At 44.7% G+C, this 22101-nt stretch overlaps 1 protein-coding gene across 1 annotated transcript in view; it reads left to right on the forward strand.

Moving 5' to 3' along the window:
• The first annotated feature begins 420 nt into the window (after positions 1–420).
• Positions 421–22101, forward strand: part of PLCXD2 (phosphatidylinositol specific phospholipase C X domain containing 2) — a 73470-nt gene continuing 51789 nt past the window's right edge. Inside the window, exon 1 of the mRNA XM_073670674.1 lies at positions 421–712. Within this exon, the coding sequence (XP_073526775.1) occupies positions 628–712 (85 nt within the window). The 5' untranslated portion in view covers positions 421–627. The remainder of the gene's footprint in view (positions 713–22101) is intronic.

Consider the following 22101-nt stretch of genomic DNA (forward strand, 5'->3'; position numbering starts at 1 on the left):
AGTATTGCACTTAAACATACTGGCTGATGACTGGATCATGCAGCTTTATATGATAATCCCTATTTATTATAATTGCCAGACCTGAAATAAGTAGCACTTTTCACCTATTGTGTCCCCCCATTTCCTTGTAGAATGTAAGCTTGAAGCAGGGACCTCACTCCTAATGTAACTGTTTAACCTGTCTTACCTTGTATTGAATTTGTCTGTACATGGCCCCGCTTAATTGTAATTTGCTGTGGAATATATTGGGGCTATATAAATAAATTATTATTATTCTCTATTAATGAAACATTGATGACTAAACTGCCTTTGATGCGGGTATTCTTGATCTTGGCCACAAGATGGCGCGCTACCAGGCTGTGCCTGAGAGCTCTCTGACAGGCTGTGATGGAGGTACGGCCCCGCTTACTCAGCAGAGAGGCTAATACGCTTATGCTGGCTGGTTGTCACACACAGAGCTGTCACTGAGGCTCACAACACGGAAGGTCTGCAGCCGGCACGTCAGGAAGTGATTCCACAGCACAGCCACATAGAGCAGCAAGCAGCCCACAAATATAGCACACAGCCGGGACTAGACTGAGCCTGACAACATCTTATTATGAGCGATCCCTCTAATTGGACCAAGTGATGGCTGTGAAGTGCAATGAAGAATGGATGGGCGCTCTGCCAGTGTGCCTAAGTACTATGCCACTCTCCAACCTGGCCATACCAGGTATTTCCCTTTACCAAAGAGACAGTTATAATATTGTCCTAGTCATTACTAATTCTGTGTAATGTGGTACAGGTAACTAGTATTACTGCTATCATACTATATGTACTACTACTGCAATCATACTATATGTAGTGCTACTGCTATCATACTGTATGTAGTACTACTGCTATCATACTATATGTAGTACTACTGCTATCATACTGTATGTAGTACTACTGCTATCATACTATATGTAGTACTACTGCTATCATACTGTATGTACTACTACTGCTATCATACTATATGTACTACTACTGCTATCATACTGTATGTAGTACTACTGCTATCATACTGTATGTAGTACTACTGCTATCATACTGTATGTAGTACTACTGCTATCATACTATATGTACTACTACTGCTATCATACTGTATGTAGTACTACTGCTATCATACTGTATGTAGTACTACTGCTATCATACTATATGTAGTACTACTGCTATCATACTGTATGTAGTACTACTGCTATCATACTATATGTACTACTCCTGCTATCATACTGTATGTAGTACTACTGCTATCATACTGTATGTAGTACTACTGCTATCATACTATATGTAGTACTACTGCTATCATACTGTATGTAGTACTACTGCTATCATACTATGTGTAGTACTACTGCTATCATACTGTATGTACTACTACTGCTATCATACTGTATGTAGTACTACTGCTATCATACTGTATGTAGTACTACTGCTATCATACTGTATGTAGTACTACTGTTATCATACTATATGTAGTACTACTGCTATCATACTGTATGTAGTACTACTGCTATCATACTGTATGTAGTACTACTGCTATCATACTATATGTACTGCTACTGCAGTCATACTATATGTAGTGCTACTGCTATCATACTGTATGTAGTACTACTGCTATAATACTGTATGTAGTACTACTGCTATTATACTATATGTAGTACTACTGCTATCATACTATATGTACTACTACTGCTATCATACTATATGTAGTACTACTGCTATCATACTGTATGTAGTACTACTGCTATCATACTATATGTACTACTACTGCTATCATACTGTATGTAGTACTACTGCTATCATACTGTATGTAGTACTACTGTTGTCATACTATATGTAGTACTACTGCTGTCATACTATATGTAGTACTACTGCTATCATACTGTATGTAGTACTACTGCTATCATACTGTATGTAGTACTACTGCTATCATACCGTATGTAGTACTACTGTTGTCATACTATATGTACTACTACTGCTGTCATACTGTAAAGATGTGCGGTTGTGGATTTTAATAATCACCTAGGCAGGTTATCGATGCAATTCGTTTTATTCCTTCCGACCACAGTGAACAGCAATTCCAGGTAAATGTCCAACAGACAATTCTCTTAGTCCTTGAGTTTCCAACCTGGGGTCAGTAGTTCCACTGCCCCGTACCAGGTGATACCCACTGTCCCCCAACTTTTGGTTGGCCCACAGCTTTTTGTATCTCCCGCCGGTATAGTGGCAGTCACAGCATATGCTCCTTCGGATGATGGATATCACGACCGCAGCATGTGATACCACCCAGCTCTCAGTCCGACTAGCAATGAAACTTCCCTTTCCCCTGCACAGGGCTCATCCCTACTGCTATCATACTGTATGTAGTACTACTGCTATCATACTATATGTAGTACTACTGCTATCATACTATATGTAGTACTACTGCTATCATACTGTATGTAGTACTACTGCTATCATACTATATATAGTACTACTGCTATCATACTATATGTAGTACTACTGCTATCATACTGTATGTAGTACTACTGCTATCATACTATATATAGTACTACTGCTATCATACTGTATGTAATACTACTGCTATCATACTATTTATAGCACTACTGCTATCATACTGTATGTAGTACTACTGCTATCATACTATATGTATTACTACTGCTATCATAATGTATGTAGTACTACTACCGCTATCATAGACTCTTAAAGGCTGATGTGGGCTTACAACCTGGATTGTGTTTCTAATATTCCAATTTACAAGGTAGCCCACTGTCTTGAGAAGTCATGTAAAACTGGAGCACCAATGTATTACCGTGGTCATGGCGGTTTTTCTGCATTGGAAAATTCTGCAATGTAGAGCAATGATAGTACAGCTGAATTCTCTATCGCTCCCAATGCTCAGTGACAGCTGCTGTTTTCAGACACAATAAAAAATGCTCTACAGCTGCTGTAGGGATTTGAAGATTTTGTAGCTTCTTTTCCCAGTTGTCCTCAGCAAGTAGAATCAAAGGTATGCGGTTATCTGGTATCGAATGTTGTGTTTTCCTTGGGGAATCTCTCTTAGGCCACGGCCCCACTATCAGTATTCCCTCAGTATTCGGTCAGTATTCTTTTGTCAGGATTGGGAGCCAAAACCAGGAGTGGGTGATAAATGCAGAATTGGTGACTTGTTTCTATTCTACCTTTTCTCTGATTGTTACTCACCTGGTTTTGGCTCCGACTCCTGAGAAAAAATACTGACTGAATACTGACCAAATACTGATAGTGGGGCCATGGCCTTAAATCCATTTCTCCAGGACTGACAGTCTCTGTACACCTTCACACAGGTTTTGTTTTTTTCCATTTGCTTCCTAAATACTAAGTTCAGCAACTTTCCAAATAGACTTCATTATTTTTTTTCTACAATTTTGCTGCTACTTAGTGTAAGTATTGTATCTAGCTGAGTGATCTGCACAAATGTTACCATCATCCAAAGGATTCTGCTCTTATTCTGATGGCAAACAAGAAAAATCATAGCGTTTTTCATCAGTGCGCGGGATCTGATTTTCACCCTTTCTTGGGCCATGTGTGCGTTTTTAGCATTAGTATGGCATCTGTTTTTCTCATATACAATAAAAGTTTCCAAACTTCTACTTCCCATTAGGCCTCATTCAGTATTTGGTCAGTATTTTGCATCAGTATGCCAAAACCAGGAGAGGAACTTACAGAGAAAAACTATAATGGGAAGATTGACACCTGTTCTGTGCTTTGGAGACACTCCTCATTATGGCAAACAAATACTGATAAAATACTGATCAAAAATACTGATATGTGAATAAGGCTTTAGATAGTGAAAAATAGGCATCACTAAGATGCAACACAGATGGCATCCGTATACTGCCCATTGTTTGACAGACCATTGATTGTAATGGGCAATCCTCATATTGAATCAAAATCAGACATGTGTGTTTTTATTTGCAGACTAATAGAGCCTGTTAAAAGGATCAGAAAATATAATGAGAATGTGTTCTATCTCTGAAAAACATGTCATTCTAAGCAGATGTCTGAATGAGGTCTTAGAGTTAGCAGCTGGAAGGGGGTTGTACACAGATGTAAAAAAAGAGAGGAAAATCAGACTGAGAGGACAGAGTAACCAGGCTACTGATAAGGGGGAAAGCACATGAAGAGGAAATTGCAGGGTAGAAGATGTGCTGATATATGAGCTAATGAAAACCTCAGCGCTTTGGATGCACGCACACCTTACATCAGCCTGTATTACTGGGAGAGACATTCTCGTAACACAAAAATCATAAACTTTAAGTTATTCAATTGCTTATGTGATATACTGCAGTACTACTGCATATTGCAGTTTTTTATATTGTAGTATATGGGGGCCTATTCATTAAGACTGGCGTAATTCATTAAGAGGTGCACACCACATAGTGGTTTGAGCCTCCATTTGCCTCACCAGAAATGCTACTCCTGTCAGGGACTGGAATAATTCTTCTGGCATTAGGTACGTCTCTAAAGTGGTGTAACTTATTAAGAATTTGCCATGTGGGTGCCGCCACGCTCTTTTCCACCCATGCTCTGTCCGCCTTGGTGGATTTGGCTGGAACTGGCATGAAAACTCCAAAAGTTGAAAATTATGAACACATTGATGAACCGGACACATAGTGAAAATCGAGGTATCAAGATGGCAGTCACTGGGCCTTTCAGGAGGCTTACTCAAAAATGTAGTAAATGATCAAAACTAGCGTTTATGTACAGTGAAAGTCAAAAGTTTTCAGACTGACACAAATTTTGGTTTTCACAGAATTTGCTGCTTCATTAATTTTAGATCTTTTAGTCAGATGTTTCAATGGTTATTGAAGAACAGTTATAAGCATTTCATAAGTTTTTAAACTTTTATTGACAAGTTCATGTAAAGCCTCAATATTCTAAGTTTTGACCTTTATTTTTCAAGACTTCTGCGATTCTCCCTGGCAAGCTGAATATCAAGCTTCTGGGCCAAATCCTGACAACCCATTCTTGCTTAACCCCTTTACGACATAGGTCGTATTAGTACGTATCTGTGCCCTGGGACTTATGGACCAGATACGTATTTATACGCCCTGGCGATTTCGCCCGCACACAGGCTGTGCGGGCGCGATTGCCGCTGGGTGTCAGCTGATTGTCACAGCTGACACCCGGTACTATGTGCAGGGAGCGGTCCCGCACCGCTCCCGGCACATTAACCCCCGCAATGCTGCAATCTAAGTCGATCGCAGTCGATCGCAGCATTGCGGTGGCAAAGGAAGGTGATCGCCAATACTCACCTCCTCTTCCGGCCTCCAGCGCTGTCTGCCGCGGCTTCCAGGATGTTGCCATGATGACCCAATGTCGTCATGACAACATCCGGGTCACCAGACAGCAGGAAGATTTTTTGGACATGCACAGTGCATCTCCAAACTATCTTCTCCCTGTCCAGCGCTGACAGCCTGCATGGCACAGGGATGGTGCTGCATTCCTGTGCCATGCAGGCAATCAGAGAAAAAAAAGTGAAAGTCCCATAGTGGGACAAAGTAAAAAAGTGTAAAAAGTGTCATAAAGTGAAAAAAAAATAAATAAAAAAATTGTACAATTATTTAAAAAAAAATAATCCACCAAAAATCAAAATATAATGTTGGGGTTAGGTTTGGGGTTAGGGTTGTGATGGGGTTGGGATTTTTTTCAAAAGTAAGAAAAAAAAGATGACGATATGGCGACTAGTGTTGAGCGCAAGTGCTCGCTACTTGAGTTTGCATTGGGTGTTCGTGGGTATTTGAGTGACATGCTTGAGTCTCCGCCCCATATGCTTCGCGGCCAAAAAAACTTTGCGGGGATTGCCTGCCATGCACGAGCGATCCCCGCATGTTTTTTTTTGGGTATCTAATAACCGTGAAACATGCGGGGCAGGGACTCGAGCATGTCACTTGAGCACACGCAGTACATGGTGCATACCTGAGTACCCAATGCAAACTCAAGTAGCGAGCACTTGCGCTCAAGACTAATGACAACTTATTCAATATGATGACCTAATGTTATCAAATTCTGTGTCGTACCTCTGGGTTCAAAATGTTCACTATACCCCTTAATAAAATCCTTGAGGGGTATAGTTTCCAAAATGGGGTCACTTGTGGGGGAGCTCCACTGTTTAGGCATATCAGGGGCTCTCCAAACGCGACATGGTGTCCGCTAACAAATTGAATGGAAAATCGGCTCAAATTGTTAGCGGACGCCATGTTGCATTTGGAGAGCCCCTGTGTGCCTAAACATTGGAGCTCCCCCACAAGTGACCCCATTTTGGAAACTAGACCACCCAAGGCACCTATCTAGATGAATAGTGAGCACTTGGAACCCCCAGGTGCTTCACAAATTGATTTGTGAAAATGAAAAAGTGGGAAAAAAACCACTTTCATTTTTACGAATCAATTTGTGAAGCACCTGGGGGTTCCAAGTGCTCAATATGCATCTAGATAGGTGCCTTGGGTTGTCTAGTTTCCAAAATGGGGTCACTTGTGGGGGAGCTTCAATGTTTAGGCACACAGGAGCTCTCCAAACGCGACATGTGTCCGCTAACAAATTGGAACCATGTCGCGTTTGGAGAGCCCCTGTGTGCCTAAACCTTGGAGCTCCCCCACAAGTGACCCCATTTTGGAAACTAGATCACCCAAGGCACCTATCTAGATGCATAGTGAGCACTTGGAACCCCCAGGTGCTTCACAAATTGATTCGTAAAAATGAAAAAGTATTTTTTTTTCCACTTTCTCATTTTTACGAATCAATTTGTGAAGCACCTGGGGGTTCCAAGTGCTCACTATGCATCTAGATAGGTGCCTTAGGGGGTCTAGTTTCCAAAATGGGGTCACTTGTGGGGGAGCTCCAATGTTTAGGCACAAAGTTGCTCTCCAAACGCAACATGGTGTCCGCTAACAATTTGAGCCGATTTTCCATTCAATTTGTTAGCGGACACCATGTTGCGTTTGGAGAGCCCCTGTGTGCCTAAACATTGGAGCTCCCCCACAAGTGACCCCATTTTGGAAACTAGACCCCCCAATGCACCTATCTAGATGCATAGTGAGCACTTGGAACCCCCAGGTGCTTCACAAATTGATTCGTAAAAATGAAAAAGTGGAAAAAAAAAATACTTTTTCATTTTTACGAATCAATTTGTGAAGCACCTAGGGGTTCCAAGTGCTCACTATGCATCTAGATAGGTGCCTTGGGGGGTCTAGTTTCCAAAATGGGGTCACTTGTGGGGGAGCTCCAATGTTTGGGCACACAGGCCCTCTCCAAACGCAACATGGTGTCCGCTAATTATTCAAGCAAATTTTACAATCAAAAAGTCAAATGGCACTCCTTCCCTTCCGAGCCCTGCCGTGCGCCCAAACAGTGTTTTTTCCCCACATATGGGGTATCTGCGTGCCCAGGGGAAATTGCACAACAAATTTTGGGGTCCATTTTTTCTTGTTACCCCTGTGAAAATAAAAAAAAATTGGGTCTAAAGTAACATTTTTGTGAAAAAAGTTAAATGTTCATTTTTTTCTTCCACATTCCAAAAATTCCTGTGAAGCACCTGAAGGGTTAATAAAGTACTTGAATGTGGTTTTGAGCACCTTGAGGGGTGCAGTTTTTAGAATGGTGTCACTTTTGGGTATTTTCTGTCATAAAGACCTCTCAAAGTGACTTCAAATATGATGTGGTCTCTAAAATAATGGTTTTGTAAATTTTGTTGGAAAAATGAGAAATCGCTGGTCAACTTTTAACCCTTATAGCTCCCTAACAAAAAAATTTTGGTTCCAAAATTGTGCTGATGTAAAGTAGACATGTGGGAAATGTTATTTATTAAGTATTTTGTGTGACATATCTCTCTGATTTAAGGGCATAAAAATTCAAATTTTGAAAATTGCAAAATTTTCTAAATTTTCGCCAAATTTCCGTTTTTTTCACAAATAAACGCAAGTGATATCAAAGAAATTTTACCACAATCATGAAGTACAATATGTCACGAAAAAACAGTCTCAGAATCAGGGGGATCCGTTGAAGCGTTCCAGAGTAATTACCTCATAAAGTGACAGTGGTCAGAATTGTAAAAATTGGCCTGGTCATTAACGTGCAAACCACCCTCGGGGTAAAAGGGTGAATCAACACTTGGAGTTTATCACAATTTCTGTCTTTTTATTTTAAGGATTGACCACAGGTTCTCGATAAGATTAAGATCTGTGGCAGTCCTGGCCCCAAAATTCAGTGTTTTGTTTGCTGAGCCACTTAGTGATCACTTTTGCCTTTTGTGATGGTGCTCCATGATGTTGGGAGAAGCATTGGTCATGACTAATTTGATTCAGGATTGTTGATAGAAGTTGCATCAAGGCTTCAATTGTCTTAGCATTTGAAAGTCACAAGTGCAGGGGACTGACCTTTACTGGTTCAGCAAGCTGGCTGTCAGTTTAAAGAGAACTTGTCACCAGAAAAAAAACACTTAACCTGCAGATATGGGGTTAATTTGCAGGTTAGGAGCGTTATTATGCTGCCCGGCACCTGCATGTAGCCTAACGCTGTGGGGAGAAAATTAACTTTATTCTCCCCAGCAAAGTTCCCGTTTCAGTCATGGGTGCAGCCCTGGTGCTGGTTCAGTCACGATTCTGAGACTACAGAAACAGTAGCTGTAACCGTGCCCCCGGCCCTGACTGACAGCCGGACCTAATGCCAGGGGCGCGGTTACAGTTGCAGCTCGGTATTCTCAGTTGCAGCGTCGGCTCTACCCCGTGACTGAAACCGCGCCTCTAGCCCTTACTGATCTGGCTCTGCATTGGGGCCGGCTGACAGTCAGGCCCGGGGGCGCAGTTTCAGTTATTGGGGAGGCACCGGCGCTGATCAGTCACCTCTCTAAGTATACAGGGCTCTAAGTATACAGACCAGCGGCTGTTACCGCAACCCTGACTGACACTGGCTCTGCATTGAGGCCGGCTGTCAGTCAGGGTCAGTGGCGTGGTTACCGCCGCCAATCCGTATACTTAGAGCGGTGACTGAATTAGCGCCGGCGCTGACCTGTGACTGAAGCGGGAATGCTGTTGGGGTGAATAAAGTTCATTTTATCCCCAGAGTGATGAGCTACGTGCAGGTGCTGGTCAGCATAATAACGCTATTAACCTGCAGATTAACCTCATATTTGCAGGTTAATAGCGTTTTTTCTGGTGACAGGTTCCCTTTAACAACCGGCTCAGAGAATGGCCAACTCACACTCCTGGGGGCAGCAAGATGCCATCCTCTGGGAAATACCTGACTGCCACATGAGGCGAGATGCTAATCTTGCCAGACGGCAAAAGTGGCTTAACTGTGCCCCCCGCAGAATGATAGCACCCAGACAATTGCCCTGCATGCCCCCACCTAGTTATGCCGCTGTATGTAGGAATCACCTAATTGGTGCTTCTCACTTTCTCCGGAAGTATATAATATGTACGAAGGTGGGGAGGGGGAAGCCAGCGCTGATTGACCGCAGGGATCACATGAAATAACAATGTTATAAGATTCCTGGGAGAGCCAGTGCTGAACCGCTGGAGCGGTGCCGGCACCGGAGGTGAGTATAAGTGTTCTTATTTTACAAAGGGGGAAACATAGAGATTCAGAAAAGGTAGTCCGAGTAGTGGACAACCCATTTAATTGGCCATGCGGATGCAGCATGCATAAATGTGCAGGAAGTAAACAAAGACTTTCAGAGACTAGAGGGACTGGGATTTAATAGATGAGTAATTTGTAATTTATATATTTTTTTATAGCTTTCCGTGCTGGTAGAAGAATGTTTTAAGGACAATCCCTTTATATTATGACATTCAGGCTGTCTTTAGCCACAGCTACTGTGAATTTACTAGAGTGAGATGCTACAGAACTCAATAAACTTCTAAGCCACGTAGTGTTGCCCGCTGGCAGTGACATAAAGATGCTTTATGAAATGAATCAGTACAGAATTCAGAACCTAAAACAAAGACAGGAATTTAGTCAATACATTTTAATGCAGAATTTAAAGGGAATCTGTCAGCAGGCTATGTAATCTGACAGCAGCGTGAGGTAGGGACAGAGACTCCGATTCCAGTGATGTATCACTTAGCTTACTGGGTGCAGCAGTTAGAATAGTCACCGTTTTCTCTGCTGCAGATCTAGCAGAGCTCAGTAGTTGATCTGTGTATATCTCCGTCCACACCCCAGTTTTCTCTATACATTGTATAGTGACAGAGCTGCTAGTCAGTGCTGGGGGTGGTTGGACTACCCTGCATGTGCCAAGTTGTGCTGCATAACGGTGCTCTCAGATTACATACCAGTCTGCTGACAGATTTCCATTAAGTGCCCCCTTGTCTGGCACAGTGAGGGTCACAGCTATCTCGCACCAGACACCAGTATGATTAACCCCTTTAAATCTTATAATCCAACCTCAATAAAAAATTCCAGCTTTTTTAATGGTTTGTTTTTTGGGTGAACCAGCGGAAATTAAACTGAAGACCTTTATGGCTGAATTAGCCACTAAGCACTGGAGTTCCGGCCCCTAGGAGGCAGGCTATAGTGGGTGGCACCAACCGCAATGAAATTAACATATATTGTTTTGTCTTTATTTCTGTTAAAATTTTATTTTTTTTCTTTAAAACTTTGGGGTGGGAGCTGTAAAATAAATAAATTAATATATGATACTTTGTGTTTGGCTGATGAGACAAAGAGAGATACGCAAAGCCATACTAAGCACTGAGCTCAGCGTGTGTTCTTGCTTGCCTGCTGCCACTGGCGGGCTGGCACAGGAAGACAGATTACCACAGTTGGGCTTACATGAAGTCCACGTGATAGTTGGAAGGGTTGTTTTGGGATATTAATTTCTGCCAGCTAGTTACCTTGTTAGATACAATAAAGAGAAACTGCTTGTGATTTGTCCGCTCGTAGGCTGCAGTGCTCCGAACAGCTACTAGACTCAGTGATTGCTGCTGATTAGAAGAGCGCCTGTCAGTACTCCTGATTGACAGAGGCTACGCCAATGAATATTTCTACTTAGTAAGAGCAGCTGGAGGCAGTGAGAAGAGTCTCTTACCAGCAGATCAGAAAGCTAGAAGCTGCTGAAGAATGAACAAGTGCACCAAGCAAAGGGTCACTGTATGATGTATGAAGCATAGGAAGGAATTGGCTCGCTCACCGCTATAATATCTCCTCCACTGCATATAAGTACAGAGATCCACAAGCAGACACACAAAGTCCAAGTTAACAAAGGAAAACTGGCATCCCTGGTAAAAAGCTTTTTCACTTTATTAAATTTCCATAAAAAAGATATAGTCATAACAGGATAGTATTTGGAAGTTGACGCTTTTCGACAGTCTTAACTGTAACATGCTCCCTGTATGGTATCTCAACATATAAAAAGATTAAACACTCTCCCATAATGACATCATACAATTAATTACATACAACAAATGTGTAAAGGATCAAGATAATTAAACCTTAGAAATACATAGAAAACTATACAAACTTCACTGGTGTTCAACATAGCAATAAATTTCAATAAAGTAAGATCATTGCGAAAATGTAACCCTGAAGGTGACTAGTATTTAATTTCATGATCCATAGTGACTCAGTCTTTAATAATAGTTTTCTCCAATCCCCTCCTCATTTGGGTCTATTGACTCTGAGAAATCCTAAAAATGTAGATGTCTCTAAACTGCCCCCCCAAGCGATTCAGAAAAATGCTTCTCCGCCCCAGAAGTATTAATCGCTTTTTTCTTTTTAATGTCAACAATATGTTCTGCAATTCTAATTTTCAATTTTCTAGATTTGAAATACCGGCAAATATTTCTGTATTATCTGTTTCATAGAATCAAATTGATTGTTTTAAAATGTTACAAAATTCATCCTCACATTTTTATTTTTATTATTTTTAGTTTTGGTATGAAAGTTATCTCTATGTAAAAGCTTCTTTCTTTTGGTCTTTACAATATTTTGTTCTGCATTTGTAGGAGTTTTTTATTATTCCTTCTCTGTTTTAAAATGGTGTGGGTATATGTCATTTTTCACATACGATGTCATGAATTTATATTCAAACATTCCCCATTTAGTAATAGATGCCATTACTCACAACCTTAAAACTTATAGTGAATTTACTACATAAGAAACGCAACAATTCCTATTAATGACAATTGGATATTTACTACAACGTAATTTTTTCATGTTTGGTAATAAATATTTTTTTTATAGATTTAGAGCGCCCCTATGGGGTCCACATTTTCACCTTCTTTGGCAATTGTTTACTTTGCATAATTAGGAGATTCTCTTTCCCCCCAGTCTTTATGAAAGTAAATGAACCTACGGTAAAACATCATTGTCCTAAGTGGGACTTAGGACAAATGTGGTTGTAATAAATGTATGGTTTGTCAATACGCAACCAGAATGTAACAGTGTGTAAGAGTGTGCTCCTGGGTCTGTGAAAGTGTGTAAGAGTGCTCCTGAGTCTGTGGAAGAGTGAGCTCCTCGGTCTGTGTAACAGTATGCAAGAGTGTGCTCCTGGGTCTGTGTAAGAGTGTGCTCCTGGGTCTGTGTAACAGTGTGTAAGAGTGTGCTCCTGGGTCTGTGTAAGAGTGTGCTCCTGGGTCTGTGTAAGAGTGTGCTCCTGGGTCTGTGTAAGAGTGTGTAAGACTATGCTCCTGGGTCTGTGTAAGAGTGTGTAAGAGTATGCTCCTGGGTCTGTGGAAGTGTGTGCTCCTGGGTCTGTGTATCAGTGTGTAGGAGTGTGCTCCTGAGTCTGTGTAACAGTGTGTAAGAGTGTGCTCCTGGGTCTGTGTAACAGTGTGTAAGAGTATGCTCCTGGGTCTGTGGAAGTGTGTGCTCCTGGGTCTGTGTATCAGTGTGTAGGAGTGTGCTCCTGGGTCTGTGGAAGTGTGTACTCCTGGGTCTGTGTAACAGTGTGTAAGAGTGTGCTCCTGGGTCTGTGTAACAGTGTGCAAGAGTGTGCTCCTGGGTCTGCATAACAATGTGTAGGAGTGTGCTCCTGGGTCTGTGTAACAGTGTGTAAGAGTGTGCTCCTGGGTCTGCATAACAATGTGTAGGAGTGTGCTCCTGGGTCTGTGTAACAGTGTGTAAAAGTGTGCTCCTGGGTCTGTGGAAGTGTGTGCTCCTGGGTCTGTGTAACAGTGTGCAAGAGTGTGCTCCTGGGTCTGTGGAAGTGTGTAAGAGTGCTCCTGAGTCTGTGGAAGAGTGAGCTCCTCGGTCTGTGGAAGTATGTGCTCCTGGGTCTGTGTAAGAGTATGCTCCTGGGTCTGCGAACAGTGTGTAAGAGTGAGCTCCTGGGTCTGTGTAAAAGTGTGTAAGAGTATGCTCCTGGGTCTGTGTAACAGTGTGTAAGAGTATGCTCCTGGGTCTGTGTAACAGTGTGTAAGAGTGTGCTCCTGGGTCTGTGTAACAGTGTGTAAGAGTGTATTCCTGGATCTGTGTAAGAGTATTCTCCTGTGTCTGTGTAACAGTGTGTAAGAGTGTGCTCCTGGGTCTGTGTAACAGTGTGTAAGAGTGTGCTCCTGGGTCTGTGTAACAGTGTGTAAGAGTGTGCTCCTGGGTCTGTGTAACTGTGTGAAAGAGTGTGCTCCTGGGTCTGTGTAACTGTGTGTAAGAGTGTGCTCCTGAGTCTGTGTAAAAGTGAGCTCCTGAGTTTGTGTAAGAATGTGCTCCTAGGTCTGCATAACAATGTGTAGGAGTGTGCTTCTGGGTCTGCGTAACAATGTGTAGGAGTGTGCTCCTGGGTCTGTGTAACAGTGTGTAAGAGTGTGCTCCTGGGTCTGTGGAAGTGTATGCTCCTGGGTCTGTGTATCAGTGTGTAGGAGTGTGCTCCTGAGTCTGTGTAACAGTGTGTAAGAGTGTGCTCCTGGGTCTGTGTAACAGTGTGTAAGAGTGTGCTCCTGGGTCTGTGGAAGCGTGTACTCCTGGGTCTGTGTAACAGTGTGTAAGAGTGTGCTCCTGGGTCTGTGTAAAAGTGTGTAAGAGTGTGCTACGGGGTCTGTGGAAGTGTGTGCTCCTGGGTCTGTGTAACAGTGTGCAAGAGTGTGCTCCTGGGTCTGCATAACAATGTGTAGGAGTGTGCTCCTGGGTCTGTGTAACAGTGTGTAAAAGTGTGCTCCTGGGTCTGTGGAAGTGTGTGCTCCTGGGTCTGTGTAACAGTGTGCAAGAGTGTGCTCCTGGGTCTGTGGAAGTGTGTAAGAGTGTTCCTTAGTCTGTGGAAGAGTGAGCTCCTCGGTCTGTGTAACAGTATGCAAGAGTGTGCTTCTGGGTCTGTGTAACAGTGTGTAAGAGTGTGCTCCTGGGTCTGTGTAAAAGTGTTCTCCTGGGTCTGTGGAAGTATGTGCTCCTGGGTCTGTGTAAGAGTATGCTCCTCGGTCTGCGTAACAGTGTGTAAGAGTATGCTCCTGGGTCTGTGTAACAGTGTGTAAGAGTGTGCTCCTGGGTCTGTGTAACAGTGTGTAAGAGTGTATTCCTGGATCTGTGTAAGAGTGTTCTCCTGGGTCTGTGTAACAGTGTGTAAGAGTGTGCTCCTGGGTCTGTGTAACAGTGTGTAAGAGTGTGCTCCTGGGTCTGTGTAACAGTGTGTAAGAGTGTGCTCCTGGGTCTGTGTAACAGTGTGTAAGAGTGTGCTCCTGGGTCTGTGTAACTGTGTGAAAGAGTGTGCTCCTGGGTCTGTGTAACTGTGTGTAAGAGCGTGCTCCTGAGTCTGTGTAAAAGTGAGCTCCTGAGTTTGTGTAAGAATGTGCTCCTGGGTCTGCATAACAATGTGTAGGAGTGTGCTCCTGGGTCTGCGTAACAATGTGTAGGAGTGTGCTCCTGGGTCTGTGTAACACTGTGTAAGAGTGTGCTCCTGGGTCTGCGTAACAATGTGTAGGAGTGTGCTCCTGGGTCTGTGTAACAGTGTGTAAGAGTGTGCTCCTGGGTCTGTGTAACAATATGTAAGAGTGCTCCTGAGTCTGTGGAAGAGTGATCTCCTGAGTCTGTGTGAGAGTGTTCTCCTGGATCTGTGGAAGAGTGTGTAAGAGTGTGCTCCTGGGTCTGTGGAAGAGTGTGTAAGAGTGTGCTCCTGGGTCTGTGTAAGAGTATGCTCCTGGGTCTGCGAACAGTGTGTAAGAGTGAGCTCCTGGGTCTGTGTAAAAGTGTGGAAGAGTATGCTCCTGGGTCTGCGTAACAGTGTGTAAGAGTATGCTCCTGGGTCTGTGTAACAGTGTGTAAGAGTGTGCTCCTGGGTCTGTGTAACAGTGTGTAAGAGTGTATTCCTGGATCTGTGTAAGAGTGTTCTCCTGGGTCTGTGTAACAGTGTGTAAGAGTGTGCTCCTGGGTCTGTGTAACAGTGTGTAAGAGTGTGCTCCTGGGTCTGTGTAACAGTGTGTAAGAGTGTGCTCCTGGGTCTGTGTAACTGTGTGAAAGAGTGTGCTCCTGGGTCTGTGTAACTGTGTGTAAGAGTGTGCTCCTGAGTCTGTGTAAAAGTGAGCTCCTGAGTTTGTGTAAGAATGTGCTCCTGGGTCTGCATAACAATGTGTAAGAGTGTGCTCCTGGGTCTGCGTAACAATGTGTAGGAGTGTGCTCCTGGGTCTGTGTAACAGTGTGTAAGAGTGTGCTCCTGGGTCTGTGTAACAATGTGTAAGAGTGCTCCTGAGTCTGTGGAAGAGTGATCTCCTGAGTCTGTGTGAGAGTGTTCTCCTGGATCTGTGGAAGAGTGTGTAAGAGTGTGCTCCTGGGTCTGTGGAAGAGTGTGTAAGAGTGTGCTCCTGGGTCTGTGAAAGAGTGAGCTCCTGAGTCTGTGTAAGAGTGTACTCCTGGGTCTTCGGAAGAGTGAGCTCCTGGGTCTGTGTAACAGTGTGTAAGAGTGTGCTCCTGGGTCTGTGTAAGAGTGAGCTCCTGGGTCTGTATAACAGTGTGTAAGGCTGTGTGCTCACGATGCGGTTTGTAAGCGTTTCCACAGCTGCAAAAACGCAGCAGAAACGCTTAAAAAACGCATGGTAGAAGGCCTGCAATGTTCCCCAATGATAATCCGCATGTGCTATGCACATGCTGCGGAAATTTCCGCTGCGGATTGTCATTGTGGGAAAAAACGCAGCGCTACCAATTATTTTGCGGAAGTGCTGCGTTTTCGCTGCCATTGACTTGCATTAGAACGCATAGATTCCGCATCACTGTATATGTAGATGCGCAATCCACGCGTTCCAATGTGCGGATGGTACCCGGATCTGGAGAAGAGGAGACTCTCCTCCGGACCCGGGTACCATAGAAACTGTAAAAAAACTAATAAAATAAAAAATAAATATATACTTACCTTCTGATGGCCCGCGGTGCGCTCCTCCTCTCATGCCGGCAAATCGCGATGGACTGAAGGACCTGCGCTGACGTCATAGTCATGTGACAGGTCACACGACGCTGACGTCGGCAGGTCCTTCAGTGCAGTGTACCGCGATCTGCTGGCAGTCAGCACCGAGTGAAGCAAGACTGCGAGGGCCATCGGAAGGTAAGTATAGATTTATTTTTTATTTTTTTACATTCTCTCGGGTCACACTATATAAATCCATGCCTTTTGCATGGATTTATATAGTGTGACCAAGTTGTCAAGCACTTTCCAAGTGATGATAAAATCGCTTGGAAAGCTCTTGTCAACCCGCATGCGGAAATGCATGTGAAGAACGCTTCACATCCGCATGTCCCTGGCAGGAAAAACGCATGTACAATCCGCATGTACAATCCGCATGCATTTTTTCTGCCAGGGGAGATGCAGAAACTTTCAGGAAAAATTCGGAGCATTTCTGCTTCGTGGGCACATAGCATAAGAGTGTCTTCCTGGGTCTGAGCAACAGTGTGCAAGAGTGTGCTTTTTGGTGTGTGTAACAGTGTATAAGAGTGTGCTCCAGGGTCTGTGTAAAAGTGAGCTCCTGAGTCTGTGTAAGCGTGTGTTCCTGGGTCTGTGGAAGAGTGTGTAAAAGTGTGCTGCTGGGTCTTTGTAAGAGTGTATAAGAGTGTGCTCCTGAGTCTTTGGAAGAGTGTACTCCTGGGTCTGTGTAAGAGTGTGCTCCTGAGTCTTTGTAAGAGTGTGCTCCTGAATCTGTGTAACATTGTGTAAGAGTGAGCTCCGGGGTCTGTGTAACAGTGTGTAAGAGTGTGCTCCGGGGTCTGTGTAACAGTGTGTAAGAGTGTGCTCCTGAGTCTGTGTAGCAGTGTGTAAGATTTTTCTCCTGGGTCTGTGTAACAGTGTGTAAGAGTGTACTCCTGGGTCTATGAAAGAATGTGCTCCTGGGTTTGTGTAACAGTGTGTAACAGTGTGTACCTGAGTCTGTGTAGCAGTGTGTAAGAGTGTTCTCCTGGGTCTGTGTAACAGTGTGTTAGAGTGTGCTCCTGGGTCTATGAAAGAATGTGCTCCTGGGTCTGTGTAACAGTGTGTAAAAGTGTGCAACTAGATCTGTGTAAGAGTGTGCTCCTGGGTCTGTGGAAGTGTGTGCTCCTGGGTCTGGGTAACAGTGTGTAAGAGTGTGCTCCTGTGTCTGTGTAACAGTGTGTAAGAGTGAGCTCCTGGGTCTGTGTAACAGTGTGTAAGAGTGTGCTCCTGGGTCTGTGGAAGTGTGTGCTCCTGGGTCTATGCAACAGTGTGCAAGAGTGTGCTCCTTGGTCTCTGGAAGTGTGTGCTCCTGGGTCTATGCAACAGTGTGCAAGAGTGTGCTCCTGGGTCTGTGGAAGTGTGTGTACCTGGGTCTGTGTAACGTGTGTAAGAGTGTTCTCCTGAGTCTGTGTAAGACTGTGTAAGGGTGAGTTCCTGGGTCTGTGTAACAGTATGTAAGAGTGTCCTCCTAGGTCTGTGTAACAGTATGTAAGAGTGTCCTCCTGGGTCTGTGTAACAGTATGTAAGAGTGTGCTCCTGGGTCTGTGTAACAGTGTGTAAGAGTGTGCTCCTGGGTCTGTGTAACAGTATGTAAGAGTGTGCTCCTGGGTCTGTGTAACAGTGTGTAAGAGTGTGCTCCTGGGTCTGTGTAACAGTATGTAAGAGTGTGCTCCAGGGTCTGTGTAAGAGTGTGCTCCTGGGTCTTTGTAAAAGTGAGCTCCTGAGTCTGTGTAAGAGTTTGCTCCTGGATCTGTGGAAGAGTGTGCTCCTGGATCTGTGGAAGAGTGTGCTCCTGGGTCTGTGGAAGAATGTGTTAGGCTGTGTGCCCATGATGCATTTTTTAAGCGTTTCCGCAGCGGAAAAAACGCTGCAGAAACACTTAAAAGCGCATGGTAGAAGGCCTGCCATGTTCCCCAATGATAATCCGCATGTGCTGTGCACATGCTGCGGAAATTTCCGCTGCGGATTATCATTGCGGAAAAAAACGCAGCACTACCAATTATTTTGCAGAAGTGCTGCGTTTTCGCCGCCATTGACTTGCATTAGAACGCGCCAATTCCGCAAGACTGCATCTGTACTTGCGTAATTGGCACGTTCTAATGTGCGGATGGTACCCGGGTGTAGAGGAGAGGAGAGTCTCATCCACACCCAGGTACCATTAAAAAGATCTGTAAAAAAAGAATAAAATAAAAAATAAATATATATTTACCTTCTGGCGGCCCGCGGTGCACTCCTCCTTGCTTCCCAACACTTCGCAATGGAATGAAGGACCTGCGCTGACGTCAGAGTCATGTGATGGGTCATGCGACGTTGACTTCGGCAGGTCCTTCAATCCATCGCTGCCGGCAAGGGAGAACGGAGTGAAGCAGGACACCGGGGGCCATCGGAGGGTAAGTATACATTTATTTTTTTATTTTTAACCATTCTTTGGGGTCACACTATATAAATCCATGCTGTTTGCATGGATTTATATAGTGTGACCAAGTTGACAAGCACTTTCCAAGTGATGCTAAAATCGCGTGGAAAGCGCTTGTCAACCCGCATGCGGAAATGCAAGTGAAGAACGCTTCATTTCCGCATGTCCCTGGCAGGAAAACGCATGTACAATCCGCATGCGTTTTTTTCTGCCAGGAAGATGCAGAAACGCTCAGGAAAAAAACCTGAGCATTTCTGCATCGTGGGCACATAGCCTAAGAGTGTTCTCCTGGATCTGTGTAACAGTGTGTAAGAGTGTGCTCCTGGGTCTGTCTGACAGTGTGTAAGAGTGTGCTCCTGGGTCTGTGGAAGAGTGAGCTCCTGAATCTGTGTAACAGTGTGTAAGAGTGTGCTCCTGGGTCTGTGTAACAGTGTGTAAGAGTGTGCTCCTGAGTCTGTGGAAGAGTAAGCTCCGAAGTCTGTGTGAGAGTTTGCTCCTGGGTCTGTGGAAGAGTGAGCTCCTGGGTCTGTGTAACAGTGTGTAAGAGTGTCTTCCTGGGTCTGTGTAACAGTGTGCCTGAGTGTGCTCCTGGGTCTATGGAAGTGTGTAAGAGTGAACTCCTGAGTCTGTGTAACAGTGTGTAAGAGTGTGCTACTGGGTCTGTGTAACAGTGTGTAAGAGTGAGCTCCTGGGTCTGTGTAAGAGGGTGCTCCTGGGTCTGTCTAACAGTGTATAAGAGTGAGCTCCTGGGTCTATGAAAGAGTGAGCTCCTGAGTCTGTGTAACAGTGTGCAAGAGTGTGGTCCTGGGTCTGTGTAACAGTGTGTAAGAGTGTACTCCTGGGTCTATGAAAGAATGTGCTCCTGGGTCTGTGTAACAGTGTGCAAGAGTGTGCTCCTGGGTCTGTGGAAGTATGTGCTCCTGAGTCTGTGTGAGAGTGAGCTCCTGGGTCTGTGTAACAGTGTGTAAGAGTCTGCTCCTGGGTCTGTGTAAGGGTATGCTCCTGGGTCTGTGTAACAGTGTATGTGTGCTCCTGGGTCTGTGTAAGAGTGTGTAAGGGTGAGTTCCTGTGTCTGTGCAACAGTGTGTAAAACTGTCCTCCTGGGTCTGTGTAACAGTGTGCAAGAGTGGCTCCTGGGTCTGTGTAACAGTGTGTAAGAGTGTGCTCCTGAGTCTGTATAAAAGTGAGCTCCTGAGTCTGTGTAAGAGTGTGTAAGGGTGAGTTCCTGGGTCTGTGTAACAGTGTGTAAGAGTGTGCTCCTGGGTCTGTGTAACAGTGTGTAAGAGTGTGCTCCTGGGTATGCGTAACAATGTGTAAGAGTGTGCTCCTGGGTCTGTGTAACAGTGTGTAAGAGTGTGCTCCTGGGTCTGTGGAAGTGTTTGCTCCTGGGTCTGTGGAACAGTGTGTAAGAGTGTGTTCCTAGGTCTGTTCAAGAGTGTGCTCCTGGGTCTGTGTAACAGTGTATGTGTGCTCCTGGGTCTGTGTAAGAGTGTGTAAGGGTGAGTTCCTGTGTCTGTGCAACAGTGTGTAAAACTGTCCTCCTGGGTCTGTGTAACAGTGTGCAAGAGTGGCTCCTGGGTCTGTGTAACAGTGTGTAAGAGTGTGCTCCTGAGTCTGTATAAAAGTGAGCTCCTGAGTCTGTGTAAGAGTGTGTAAGGGTGAGTTCCTGGGTCTGTGTAACAGTGTGTAAGAGTGTGCTCCTGGGTCTGTGTAACAGTGTGTAAGAGTGTGCTCCTGGGTATGCGTAACAATGTGTAAGAGTGTGCTCCTGGGTCTGTGTAACAGTGTGTAAGAGTGTGCTCCTGGGTCTGTGGAAGTGTTTGCTCCTGGGTCTGTGGAACAGTGTGTAAGAGTGTGTTCCTAGGTCTGTTCAAGAGTGTGCTCCTGGGTCTGTGTAACAGTGTATGTGTGCTCCTGGGTCTGTGTAAGAGTGTGTAAGGGTGAGTTCCTGTGTCTGTGCAACAGTGTGTAAAACTGTCCTCCTGGGTCTGTGTAACAGTGTGTAAGAGTGGCTCCTGGGTCTGTGTAACAGTGTGTAAGAGTGTGCTCCTGAGTCTGTATAAAAGTGAGCTCCTGAGTCTGTGTAAGAGTGTGTAAGGGTGAGTTCCTGGGTCTGTGTAACAGTGTGCAAGAGTGAGCTCCTGGGTCTGTGTAACAGTGTGTAAGAGTGTGCTCCTTGGTCTGTGTAACAGTGTGTAAGAGTGTGCTCCTGGGTCTGTGTCACAGTGTGCAAGAGTGTGCTCATGGGTCTGTGGAAGTGTGTGCTCCTGGGTCTGTGTAACAGTGCGTAGGAGTGTGCTCCTGGGTCTGTGTAACAGTGTGCAAGAGTGAGCTCCTGGGTCTGTGTAACAGTGTGTAAGAGTGTGCTCCTTGGTCTGTGTAACAGTGTGTAAGAGTGTCCTCCTGGGTCTGTTTAACAATGTGCAAGAGTGTGCTCCTGGGTCTGTGGAAGTGTGTGCTTCTGGGTCTGTGTAACAGTGTGGAAGATTGTGCTCCTGGGTCTGTGTCACAGTGTGCAAGAGTGTGCTCCTGGGTCTGTGGAAGTGTGTGCTCCTGGGTCTGTGGAAGTATGTGCTCCTGGGTCTGTGCAAGAGTATGCTCCTGGGTCTGCGAACAGTGTGTAAGTGTGCGCTCCTGGGTCTGTGTAACAATGTATAAGTGTGCTCCTGGGTCTGTGTAAGAGTGTATTCCTGGATCTGTGTAAGAGTGTGCTCCTGGGTCTGTGTAAGAGTGTGTAAGGGTGAGTTCCTAGGTCTGTGTAAGAGTGTGCTCCTGGGTCTGTGTAACAGTGTGCAGGAGTATGCTCCTGGGTCTATGGAAGTGTATAAGAGTGATCCTGAGTCTGTGGAAGAGTGAGCTCCTGAGTCTGTGTGAGAGTGTTCTCCTGGATCTGTGGAAGAGTGTGTAAGAGTGTGCTCCTGGGTCTGTGGAAAAGTGTGGAAGAGTGTGCTCCTGGGTCTGTGTAAGAGTGTGCTCCTGGGCCTGTGTAACAGTGTGTAAGAGTGCTCTTGAGTCTGTGGAAGAGTGAGCTCCTGAGTCTGTGTATGGAAGAGTGTAAGAGTATGCTCCTGGGTCTGTGGAACAGTGTGTAAGAGTGTACTGCTGGGTCTGTGTAAGAGTGAGCTCCTGGGTCTGTGTAACAGTGTGTAAGAGTGTCTTCCTTGGTCTGTGTAACAGTGTGCAAGATTGTGCTCCTTGGTCTGTGGAAGTGCGTGCTCCTGGGTGTGCCTTTTGGTCTGTGTAACAGTGTGCAAGAGTGTGCTCCTGGGTCTATGGAAGTGTGTGCTCCTGGGTCTGTGTAAGAGTGTGC

Source organism: Phyllobates terribilis, unplaced genomic scaffold (assembly GCF_046119375.1).
Source record: "Phyllobates terribilis strain yellow unplaced genomic scaffold, ASM4611937v1 Scaffold_2__4_contigs__length_985480577, whole genome shotgun sequence".
In the NCBI taxonomy this organism is placed as follows: domain Eukaryota; kingdom Metazoa; phylum Chordata; class Amphibia; order Anura; family Dendrobatidae; genus Phyllobates; species Phyllobates terribilis.